General features: G+C 45.4%; 1 protein-coding gene across 3 annotated transcripts in view; it reads right to left on the reverse strand.

Annotated features, from left to right (window-relative positions):
* Window positions 1–12,170, reverse strand: part of KCNQ2 (potassium voltage-gated channel subfamily Q member 2) — a 77,612-nt gene that overhangs the window by 11,847 nt on the left and 53,595 nt on the right. Inside the window, exons 12-15 of one of the 3 annotated variants that reach the window (XM_055722807.1) lie at window positions 9,855–10,078; window positions 9,307–9,415; window positions 8,648–8,779; window positions 5,645–5,752 (exon numbers count right to left, since the gene is read on the reverse strand). In XM_055722807.1, coding sequence (XP_055578782.1) covers window positions 5,645–5,752; window positions 8,648–8,779; window positions 9,307–9,415; window positions 9,855–10,078 — 573 coding nt within the window. The remainder of the gene's footprint in view (window positions 1–5,644; window positions 5,753–8,647; window positions 8,780–9,306; window positions 9,416–9,854; window positions 10,079–12,170) is intronic. The other 2 variants (XM_055722808.1, XM_055722809.1) reach the window with 2 other exon arrangements.

Here is a 12,170-nt window from a genome sequence, read left to right on the forward strand (position 1 = left end):
GGAAAAGGACCTGGAGTCAGTTGGAGGCAGCAGGCAAGGAGGGCTCCACTTGTCGCGCCTCCGTGGGACAAAGCAACAGCCTCTTTCCCAACTAACACTCCAAATTACTCACAGACACGCAGTGGCACTGAAGTGTTAATTCAGATGCAAAATTCAGAGCAGTATTAGCAGAGTTTGAAATCATCCGTTTCTGTTTATACAGATAAAACCTGGCACATTATGCACAGTAAATTTACCCACTGCAAAGAATTTCATTAACTGGCTTTCTTCCAAATCAATTAGCTTCTTATTTGTACTGAGAAATTATTATTTTGCAGGAAGATCAAGTTTTCTGTCTAGCATATGTCAATGGGATTTTTTTCAGTCTTTGCAGCAGTTTCCTCTCCTCAATGCAAATGTAAGTGTGTAATTCTCCGGTCCATGAAAATGAGCCACTTGTCCTAAGATCCAGACAAGCAGGTGTACATATATAAACTAACTGTTTTAGTGGAATTACATCAAGGCTGAATTTGGTCATAACTCACCAAACATTACTAAATTGTCTTTATTAAAATGCTAATGCGATTCACACCTGTGTCATTAGATGTTTTCTCTTAGCAGGGCCCCAAGCGCATAATAGCAGAGGACACTCCTGCCAAATCAGCAGCTAAAGCTACTGGGCATGTTGTTTGCTACTAACTTCTTTACACACGTTACATTTGCAACTCCTCGTTCCCAGTATAGAAATACCTGGGTTGATGTATAGCTCTGTATGCCTAGGAAGGAGGGCAGAGCCAGTCTGGAAGCTGGAAGTCAATTTTATTTGAGGCATCAAATATAAATTTGCTAGAGAGTAAACACCAGAACTTCTTGACCCCTCAAACATCAGGGGAGCAACTCAGTTTTGGAACAGTTTCTTAATGGCAGCCCCGTTTATAACCTCATTCTACATCAGGCAAACTTTACTCTTGCATAATGCACCAAACATCAGGGTGGCGGGGGAAAAGAAGGGTTAATTAATCTGACTGAAACCAAGTTGAGGTATCTTGAGCGGAAAACTCAAAATGCTTCTTACGCAGTTCTGCTGTGTGGGTCATGGGTCCATGCACCAGGAGGAAGAAATGGAAGGAGCTGAACACAGACAGACAGGGGAAAATGAACAAACAAAAACCAAGGAAAGGAATGAGACGGAAGGCTATTTCCAACACAAGAGCTATCTGTTCTCTTTACGTTTGACAGGGACTTAGTACATATGTTGGCTGTTGACATTAAGGGACAGGTATCAGTGGCTCCCTTAGCTTATATTAGAGCAACAGCAGTTTACAGCACCACAAGATCTGGCTCAAAGAGATGAAGTGGATGAGCACATCACACCAAAGACACAAAATATAAGCCAGCAATTATTTTAGAGTTTATCTTTGATCCCAGAAGATACTTCATTTGGGCAGGGATGTGGCAGAATACCGTTCTGTTTAAAAAGTCACGTTTGATCCTTTGCTTAGCAATATAAGCGCAGGAGTACAAGGAGCACCAAGTGCTGCAATTACAAGTGTGAGGAATACGCATGCCTTATTTCTCTCTTGTAATGGGAGAAGGAAAGTACTGACACGTACAGGAACTCCCCACAAGGGATGTAATTACTGACAGGACATACAGCACAAGAAATCCTATGACAACGTTGTTATTACCATGTAAGCAAAGAGGTATTAAATTGGATACCTCGGGCTACCTTGGTTTGGAATCACAAGTCAAGGCGTAGTACAGCCACTGTACGAACTCCTCTCCTGTATGCACAAGCAAGTAGACTAGTAAAACAATGAACATGCGTTTAAAGAGGCCCGAAGTCTAAACGCTGCTGAATACTGTGGAAGGCCAAGAACAACCCGGGTGCTCTGTCCTCAGGTCCCAGCTAGCACAGCACTAACACTGAGATGTGCCCACTAACAGAAATGAGATGTCCTTCAACAGCTGCTGAGTAGAGCAGGGAGGCAGGACAGACTGTAACACAGAGGGGGAAATTGAATGTTGCCATGCTATGGTGTATTGTGATAGCAGAGAGAGTCTGGTGCAACCCTATTTCTAATCTTGCAGGAGTTGAGGGAGGACTTCTGCTGTCTTCCTTGTCCTTAAGAGAAGAGCCATCCAGTAAGTGAACCTCACATAACCCATGTGAAGCACAGAAGGCCAGCTGGCACTTCACAGATGGAGTGATGACTAGCATCACATAGAAGAGAAATGACTTCTTCCATCATCTTCAGGCTGGAAACAACTTGCCTGTAGACCTGCTGTGATTTAAAAGCAGGACTGAGGCCCTCCACAGAGCTCACCCATAAAGCATTGAGAAGCCTGTGCCCACATACCATTGATACCAGAGCCCAGGAGAATTCCTGCTTGATCCACTCCCTTCATGTCCATAACATAGTCCTGACTCCTGAGGTGGTAATCTTCCACAGCTCTGAGAAGCCAGGGAGGCAGATCTCGCCATGCAGGCAGGGTCTGCACGGAGGACAGTGTGGTGGGCAGCTGTGGGCCACCGACTTCAGTGCACAGAGGGGAGAAGGTGGTGAACCAAGTCCTTCTCTCTTGATGAGAGAAACCAGGCTCAAGATCTCTCACCCCTTTTCTTCCCTTGGGAGAAGCATGCTCCTACCCTCAGCAAAGATTTCATTTGTGCCTTATCTGATAGAAGAGGAATTCCCTCACGAGCTCCCAACCCACCTGTGCCTGGCTGAGCACTGCAAAGCCGTTATAAAAGAGTTTGAGGGTTTGTTCCGATTGGGCAACAAAGCTCAAGAGATGAAGAAGACAGAACAGAGAACATGTTCCACTTCTGCAAGCAGAAGGGGACAGCCTATGTTCCTAATGCGTGACAAAGGACCATGAATCTTCTGAGATGCCAAACCCCACTTCTGCACTACACCCCGTGGGAGCCTTATGTATTCCTGACACTTACTTTGGCTGTGTCAAATACACATGTGCAGAGGGAAAAATTCAGCTGAGGCTTTGGAAGAGTCAGCCCTGTGTTTTCCCCTGTGTGGCAGAAGAGGATTCAGAGATTTCTAAGGATGCGTGACAAACTGTGCCATCTGCTGTCCTTGATAGGCTCTGCTGGGTCTTAGTTTGAGAGGGAGAGAGAAAGGGGGTTGCTCTTTAAAGTGAACTTTGATATCTTTCCTTCTTTCTAATGATACAAAAAAAATGTAGTCTTGCATCAGCCACAGTGCAGGTTTTCTCATGCTTCATTATGCTTCATGCTAACAGTGCATGCAAAGAGGTGTAATATGTCACCCTCGGGCCAGAAGCAGACATCAAAAGGTCAAACGGCTCAAATGAAGATAAAAATGAAGTGTTTGGGAATATATATTTGATTCTTTTCTTTTTTTTTTTTTCTTTATCTCTTATAATTTTGTGTACACAATCCAGGCATTGAAGCCAAACCCCCTTCATCCATGTCACAGGACTGGCTACTTACCTCCTCATTTGGCAACAAAGTTTGCTCTAGACATATTTTGACCAGTATCTGTTGTCTAAAAATTACAGCTGAGGTCGCACCTGGTTTTATGTTAAATCAGCTGATCAAGAGAATTTAATCCAAATTGTCTGTGTATACAGCGTGGAGCAAACACCTTCAGCCAAACCACAGCCGTGGACATCCAGTGGTAACCAGCTGTCTTTGCTGGGAGCTACTTGCAGAAACCTTTTGGCTGAACTGACCCTTGTCACTAGCGTACCACAAGGCAACCCACGGGGTCGAGAAAGCTCATGGGACATCACTTGGTGTGGTTTCTCTGGCTAAAACAGGGGCGTGCAGGCTGAAAAGGAGAGGCTGGTGCAGCCCACGGGGACCCCACAGCACGTGTCCCCATGGCATGGACACACGTGGCGCTGAGATGATGGAACCCGTGGCAGCAGCACAGCCTGACCTGGAGTTTCTGGATTTGGGCTTGGGGCTGCTCAGAGCTCTGGTCCCCATCCATCGGGCACCTCCAAAGTCCCACCGGTGTCTGTGGGAGGATGCAACTGCCAAAAATTCAGCACACCATAAGCCTGCCCATGGGTGGGAGCAGAGATTTCAGCAGCCTTCTGTACTCTGCTGCTTTCTGCAGCCTCTCAGTCACAGCTTGATAAAGAAGAAATGAGAAAATTCATTTTAAAAGGGAGCAATTATTTTTAAAAGTCTTAATGTCCCAGGAGTCTAGTGGGCATGTGCGAACAGATTTTTAATCTGGCCATCAGTATTAGAAACTGCAAAAACAGGGGAGAGAGAAGTCATTAACATTAAGCTGATATAGCAATAGACTCGGATGGAATACAATGTCTGTCCTAATTTGAGGCTTCCTCCCCCAGAATTACATTAAATCCTTGCCTCCAGTGAAGGCTTCTTGCACATAGGTTAAATGCAATAAAAACCACTTGAATATGTATTTTTATTTTAAAATCAAAATGTTTCTGCAGATAAGAAAGTTATTTCATGTTTAAAGACTAGATTTGGGCCTCATCATTTGGCCGGGAGGAGAAATGAGAGAAATGCTTTTCTGAGAGCAACTTTTTTTCCAAGCACAAAGCTTGAGGCTTCTGGAAAATTCTTTAATTTTTTTTTTAATCTATGAGCTAGCTGAGTGGGAAAAGGTAAGCTTTCAATATTCCTTTTACTCACATTCCTCTAGCGAAGATTACTCAGAGCAGCTTAAATAAAAATCAAGAGATTTGTTATGTATTAGCTCTTAGGGAGGGCAAGTATATTTAGAAAAAAAGATATTTGAGGCTAAGCTTGCTGCATTTAAAAATCACCTACTATTTGTGCACAGAAAATGACGTTCTGGCAAATATTTGTACCTGCCTCAGGCTCCAGTGGTCTCAATACAAGGTGAAAATACAGCTCAGCTCATGGCCCTGCTGCCCAGACCTCAGAATGCTCTAAAATTCTGAATATATCTCTCATGGCATCAGCTTCAGGAACAGTTTTACCTAAGGCAAGAACTTAGTAAGGGCAATCAGAAAAATCTTGCTGCACGCCTGAGGGCTGGTTTGACGCCTGCTCTTCTTTTCGCTTGCAAAATCAGGATTTTATTTTTTTTTAATATGAGTCCCGTGGGTGTAACATTTTAGCACAGGTTTTTTCCTCCCTGGTCAGTACAGTTGCATCAGCCAGACAAAGAGATCACTGTGTTCATCGGATGTGAAACACTTCATTCTTACTTTGCCCACTGAAGTAAACTCCTTTCAAAGAGCTGCAGAGGCTCCTTTGCTTCTGTGTGGAGTGTTTAACCTTTCAGAAAGCAGGTTGTTCAGTTTCTATTGGCTTTGTGGGTAAATATTTCACCTTTTACATAGATACAATTAGATAGATAGAGTCAAAAAGATACAGTTTTGCTTTCTAACACCTAGAAGAAGATTGAAAATAGAAAATACACTAGTTGAAGAGACTGATGGTTACTGATGACTGTATGAATGTCCTTTTTTTTTTTTTCCTTTGGCTTGCCTAGTGTGAAAGCTCATTACTGAAAGTAAATCAGAGCATATCCAGAGTAGCAAGCCCTTCTGAGTCATGATTTAGCAAGCTGCACTGCTAGGTGATAAATGCCGTCATATAACTGGAATGAAAGGGGTTTGACATTAAGCAAATGAAAAATCCAGAGAAAGCGGCATTTTGGTGAATCCTAACCTAGGCGAGTATTGGGGAGATTCTTTGGAAGAATACATGGGTCCTTTGGTTGGATACTTCTTATGCCGGGGAGTTGAAGGGGGTGGGGGACCCACAATCATATCTATCCTGGCAAAGTAAATAAGAAAAAAGACACCAGCAAAATGCATAATGAAGCAACACATAGAGAAAAGTTGGTCAGAAAAGTTGCAGAAAGAAACAACTGAAAAACAGAACGACAGAGAAAGAAAGAGAGAGAGAATTTGAAAATATATTCTGCTGGAAACAGAAAGCTCTCTCCTACCACCTGGTTGTCGGTGAAAGCCAGAGCCTTACCCACCTCGGAGTAAGATTTGGAGACTTCGGCACCACTGAAACATCATTAGGAGGCCCCCCCCACCCCAGATATAATAGGCAACATGCTTTACCCTCTGGAATATATTTGCATATGTGTAGCAATATCCCATTGAGGCAGTTAGATACGAAACAACATAGATTCATTCTCCTTCCAGTTCCAGTGCTAGATAATACATCCTCTGCTAGTTCAGAAAAACATGAGCCATTGGGAGTCGGCGAGATACGCTGCAGGACTGTATAGCTCAATGAATGGGAGACATCCATGGTTGGCAAGGTGTCAGGATGAGACACGAGACAGTGTGAACACAACACTGAAAAGAGCACATTACAGACACAGTGACAGAGGCATTAATGATTAAAGACGAAAGTGCATGTAAACACTCCAGAAATTTGCTTCAATGCAGCTTTAATCCACCAAAGCCCTGGCTACGGGAGGTCACAGCCAGCCCTGCCGAGCTGAGCTGGCAGGGAGAACACAGTGCTTTGATTGCTGAAGGAAAGGGAAATAAAAATATCTGCTCCCCAACACGCCCCGTGACAACCTCCCTGGGCTCCACCGTATGGGTGCACTGTGCGTCTAGCATCAGTTGGTCATGCCCAGCATTGGCCACGGCCACCCCAGGCACACACCTCATCTACAGGGTGCCCCTTCCAGTTGTACTGGGCAGGTGATCAGCCATGGGACCTCCTGGTGCCCATCTGGCTATGATGAGGAGTGCTTCAAAGGATGGCCCCGCAGGGCTCTGCTCCATCGCTGATCTCCTGCTAGGTGGGGACAGTGAAACCAGTGAAGCTGCCTGGTAGCCCAAGATACCAAATCCAGGTACTTCACACTTTTGAAACAGCTCCTGGTCCTCCTGGCCTCCCTACAATGGGGTAGATGGCAGCCCTAGCCTATCCAGCCTCAGCAGCCTCAGCCTTGCAGTCCCACAGGTACAACTAAGAGGAGAATTCAGTTTGGTCTTTGAAAACTGTAACTCCGTACCTCCCCCCCGGCAAAAAAAAAACAACCCAAAACATCCAACCAAACTACTCTGTCACTGCAGCACATCACCTTGAAGGACTGGCAATGGGAAACTTGGGTGGATGGTGAGGCAATCTGCTACACCAGCTTGGGGTGCTGGAAACTTGGGTGTCCCACCTGGAGCCAGTGGTGATGCCAACCCCAATGGCTCACCACCCACTGCGGAGGCAGCCTGGAGCTCATTTCAGGTTATTAAAATTAGGAAATATCAATCCCCTCCTCCTCCTCCTCTCCCCCCTCCAGATTCAGCTACGTGTCTTGGATCTATAATCACTGCATTCATACTGAACAGGGGTGAGAGGCTCAAAGAGAGGAAATTCTCCGCGATATTTTCGTCTCCATCACAAGGGAGAATTTACCTTCTGGGAAACACACTGCGTGCAGCAACACTGAGAGCGTTACCTCTGCTGCTGGAACATCAAAAATAGCAGACTTAAAACGGTCTCTGAGAGATTAATGGCAGAAAAGCGATTCCTCTTTTTCCTAAGACAATGCTCCTATTTCATTCCTGGGATTCATATTAGCTGTTTGCATACCCAAACACTTTTTTTTTTGCACATTTGCTGCCTCTGCCAGGGACCTAGATAAGTTTGAAATGAAAGGAAAACTTCCCCAGTGGATTCCAGAGGAAGCTGGGCTGCCACAGCCATCAAGGGCAATAATTTTGTTCTCCCAGTGTAAAATAAAATAATGTATTATTTTGACTGGAGGTAGCCTACGGCCAAGCCCCGCCTCCATTCTGGGTGTCCTTCAAGCTCAGCAGAACTGGGGCTACTTGTGCTGAGCCGACACAGCCGGGGGGTGTTGGGGGTCTGGGGTCTCCTTTTCATCGTGGGACATCAGGGCTGAGGGAAGAGTGGTCAAATAAAAAAGTTTAGCTCAGATCCTCTCTTCAGGGGACAAAATCTGGTTTTGGTTGTTTGGTTTTTTTTTTCAGGAGAAAATTAAATTTTAAATGCTTTTCTCGGTTCCATTTGTCCCTTTTCCACATTTCTTCCCCTATGGAAACTAACTGCTCCTAAAGTTTGAGCACAGAAGCTGAAACGCAGCTCAGCTCAACCATGCCTGTGGTGGTGGGCTTGGAAGAGAAATCCCCATCTGCACACATTTTCAGCAGGCTGTGCCATCCGAGGAAGGATCCCACCCAAAGCAGCTGAGCATCCCAGCAGCAGGAGGAAGCTGCTGCCTCCTCTCTGCTCCCTCTACCCACAGCAGCAGGGTCACAACCAGCACACCACATTTTAATTTGTGTCACTCCCAAATTAGCCACATCAGCGTTAAAACTGGGGCACCAGACCTTTGTCATCCCACCAGAATGACCACAGAGGTCCACACCTGCCTTTCCCATGGGATATTCTATAATGATGGGAACTCCCCAAGTAAAGTAGGAGGATGAGCCGTGATTTTTGTGTGTATGTCCTGGGGTGGGCACTGAGGCAATTTTAGTGGCATAACCACCATTTTCAGTCCCTGTCCTGCTCATCCCTGTGGGTTCCAGCCACAAGCATTGATGTTTTCCTTGAGGCTTTTCTCTTAGGAAGAAAAAGAATAAGTTGTAGCTGCAAAGGAAAGTGTCTCCTGGCAACACCTCCACAATGAACAAAAAGCAGTGAAAAAATGAAGCAAAGAGAGGGGTTTCTTGCCTGGCCTGAAGGTTTTTAATCCGGGAGAGCATGTCCAGGTGGCCGGCTGAATACTGCTCGATGACATCCATCACATCATAGGGCCGAAGGCTCTCCTTAAACTTGCGCTTGGAGACGAGAAACCTCATAATGCTGCAGGAGACGGAGAGGAAAGGCAACATATAGTCCCTGGACTGCAGCCTGACCTGCTTAGTGGTGGATAAAAAACACCACGGGGAGCTGCTTTGGAAGGAAAATGGAATAAATCCCAGCGCTGTGGGTCTGGGAGAGGATGCGGCACTAGGAGAGGGGAAGGGGCTTATGGGGGCTCAGGGCTGAAGCCCTGTCTGAGATGGGGGGGTCCTCGGTGCCCCCTGGACTGTCAGCTGTGTGAGTGTCCTCTCTACACCACTTTTATAGATGTCAGCATTAATTCTCAAAGCTGGCGAGAACGATCATTTGGATGCATCCCTGCAGGGATTTTCCTGTTTCTCCACTTATTCCTTCCCTCAGCAAAAATTCTGGCAGAATTTTCTGTAAAGGAGGGCAGGCCACCCAGGGGAAAAACAGCCTGCAGCACAGACATTTCAGCATTTGCCACCTCTGCTTGGACTTTACATTTATTTTTCCCCCCCGTTAGTTATTTTTCTGGCCCGCTTTCCCCCCGTCCCCTCTCTTACCACACTGCCCTGATGCTGACTTTCAATCCTGGCGTCAAATCTTCTGTGACAAACTCGCAGTTGCAGCTTTTGTTCTCATCGGGAATGTCTTCTCCGGGGAGGCTTGCTTCTGAGTTTGGGAGGGGGAGGAATAAAGACGACACGTTACTATTCCCCGTGCTGGTGCCGCACAAGGAAAGACAAGTCAGATTGCAAACAGCAACCCCGGGGGAAACACCAGAGAGAATCTGCTGAGCATCCACATGACAGCATTTCCCAAGACGTGTTAAGGTGACATCCAGCAATGCCAACTGCAGCTCTCATCCATCTCTAGCTGCCTGACTCTTCCTCCTTTCCCCATCCCTATACATATATAAATATATGCATGACCATGACTGTCAGTAGGGGGGTTTCTTATTTCTTACTATACTCCAAGCTAAAGGACTAGAAGGGGAAGGAGACCTATGTACGCACCCCAGCTGGCAGCTATGCCCTTCCTAGGTGGAGAGGGAGAGGATGTGGGGGCCAGCCGAGGATCTGGGGTCCGGCATGGCATCCCAAGCCCTCACCTTCTGAGTTTTGCCGTGATGCCGCTCCCTTGATGCGGAAAGCTTGCCGGGCTCGGCTGCGGTCTCCAAAACTCCAGCTCTTGGGCACTTTGCTTGGGCTGTCCTCGATGCTTTGGTCAGCACTGGGGGACCTCCTGATGCCCTGAGCCTGTGGAGAGCCTTTCCCTTTGGTGCCAGCACCGCGGGGACTGGAGAAGACACGATCTTTCAAACTGACCTTCTGACTGTTCAGAGAAACACGTTGAAACAAAGACAAAAAGGAGACAGCAGGAGGAGTCATTCTGGAAACCACGCAGTCCTTCCCCACCAGCCATTAGAAACCAAGAGCACTTCCAAGCAGCAGTGAGATGTAGTTTTGCTGTTGGCTTTTTTGTTTGTTTGTTTGTTTTACTATTTATTAAATTTTTAATTTTATTTTTTTTAAAGAAAGCATTGTAGAAAAGTTTCCGCCATAATGAGTGAAATGGGAATGATTATTAAGAAAGAGAAAATAATGAGGACTTAAACAGAAGCCCCTTGTGGGATGCCAGGGCTGGCGGGACAGAATGACGTTAAACGATGAGGTTATGACTCCTTAAATCACTGATCAGCTCCGACCACAAGCGAGGAAGCTTATCTTTCACAGCTGCCTTCCAAAACCCTACAGCTAGTAAGAAAATACCAGTTTAAAAAAGCGCCTTTATCTTAGATTTTTAACTTTCTTTGAAACACTTCACTTCTGGTGCTCAGACCTGCCCTTTCCCTTTCTTCAGCTCCTGTATTTCCTCCCTCTTCAAACACGATCTGCCCCTTTTATATATTCCAAAGAGTTCCACTTTTTCCTGTCTGATGTTTAAATACTTAAATACGAACACTTCAATGTGCAACTCCTTTGTATCCTATAAAGATTCAACCTAAAAGCCAGCTAACATCTACCTGTAGGTCTGCTACGGGTGTCATAAACATGCAAAGAAAAAATTTACAGCTTCCAAATATGGCATTTTATTGCTCTTTTTCTATTAGAATCCAACTTCTTTAAAACCTTGTAATTATGGTTTGAAAAGAAGATCCCTCCAGAAGCAGAGATCATCTCACCGAGAAATGGTCCGCTGACCACCCAGCTCTAATTATTTTCCAAATTCTGAAATTGGTGATTAAAAACTTTCACCTAAATGAAGATGATGAATTTTCACATGAAAATCGCAAAGCAGAAAGAATTTGTGAATCTTTATGAACAGGCAAACTTCATAGAGACAGCACTGGGGAAATCAAACTGCAAATAGTTTTGGATAATTTGATATTTTCTGAATAGCAGTTGATTATGAAAATACACTAATAGAGGTTAGACAACCAGTGCAAGGCACTTGCACATATAGCCAATATTTTATATGTAGGTAAACCAAAACTGAGTAAAAACACAGATTGAATTCCCAATACTCTGTACCGCTGCAGTAGCCACTTGTCGTTTTGCTGCCAATGCTCTGGCTCAGTTTGCAGGAATTTTGATTTCCACATCAGATTTCCAGGTCACCAACCACAGACCTGGGTTTTGCTGTCTCTCAGCAACGCCACCTTAAAACTCAGAGCCAAACAGTTCTCCTTTGCCTTCAAAACTGGCACGGCGTCCTTCAGTCAGAACTTTGCTGCCAATACGTGAAGCAAAGCAAAATGCAGCTCACTTTTCCCCAGCCATATCAGCTGTGCTGTGCTGATGGGAACAGACATGCGGTTTTGTCAGTAAAGGAAGAAGACGTGACTCAGAAGACACAGAGGAAGCAGATTTGTCGAGTAAGAAGGTGCTATTTTTACAAAGTCACTTTACATTGCAAGACATTGAACATTTACAGGGAGGGAAAGGTGCTTAGGCAGCATTTTCCAGAGTGGCAGGGTGTGATCCCAGGAAGGCACCGCTGCCCTGATGCAGCGCCCAGGGAATGGGGAGAGTAGCTCCTGGGCTGTAGGGCAGAGTTATCTGGCCACTGGCTGGGCCACAGTTTCACATTGAAAGATACATTTGAGGAAGAATAAAATCTGTTCACAACCAAGTTAGAAAATCAGAATTATTTGAATTAATGGTGCATTTTCAATTCAGATAAGTACTGGAGATTTCATCTCCAGAGTGCTGCCTACCTGCAGGGTCTGTCTGCAAGCCATGGCACCAACAGACGTTTGTTCAGCAGAGCTACAAATCCACACAGGAATCTAGAACGAGCATGTGCCTAAATACCTTTCTGGATGTAAGCCTTAGTCACTAATGCTACCAAAATCATTGTACGTGATGAGCCAAAGGTTTAAAAGAATTTCTCATTCTGTTTCTTGGACTAGAAACCAGATTGG

The sequence above is a fragment of the Falco cherrug genome, chromosome 10 (genome assembly GCF_023634085.1).
Source record: "Falco cherrug isolate bFalChe1 chromosome 10, bFalChe1.pri, whole genome shotgun sequence".
Classification (NCBI taxonomy): domain Eukaryota; kingdom Metazoa; phylum Chordata; class Aves; order Falconiformes; family Falconidae; genus Falco; species Falco cherrug.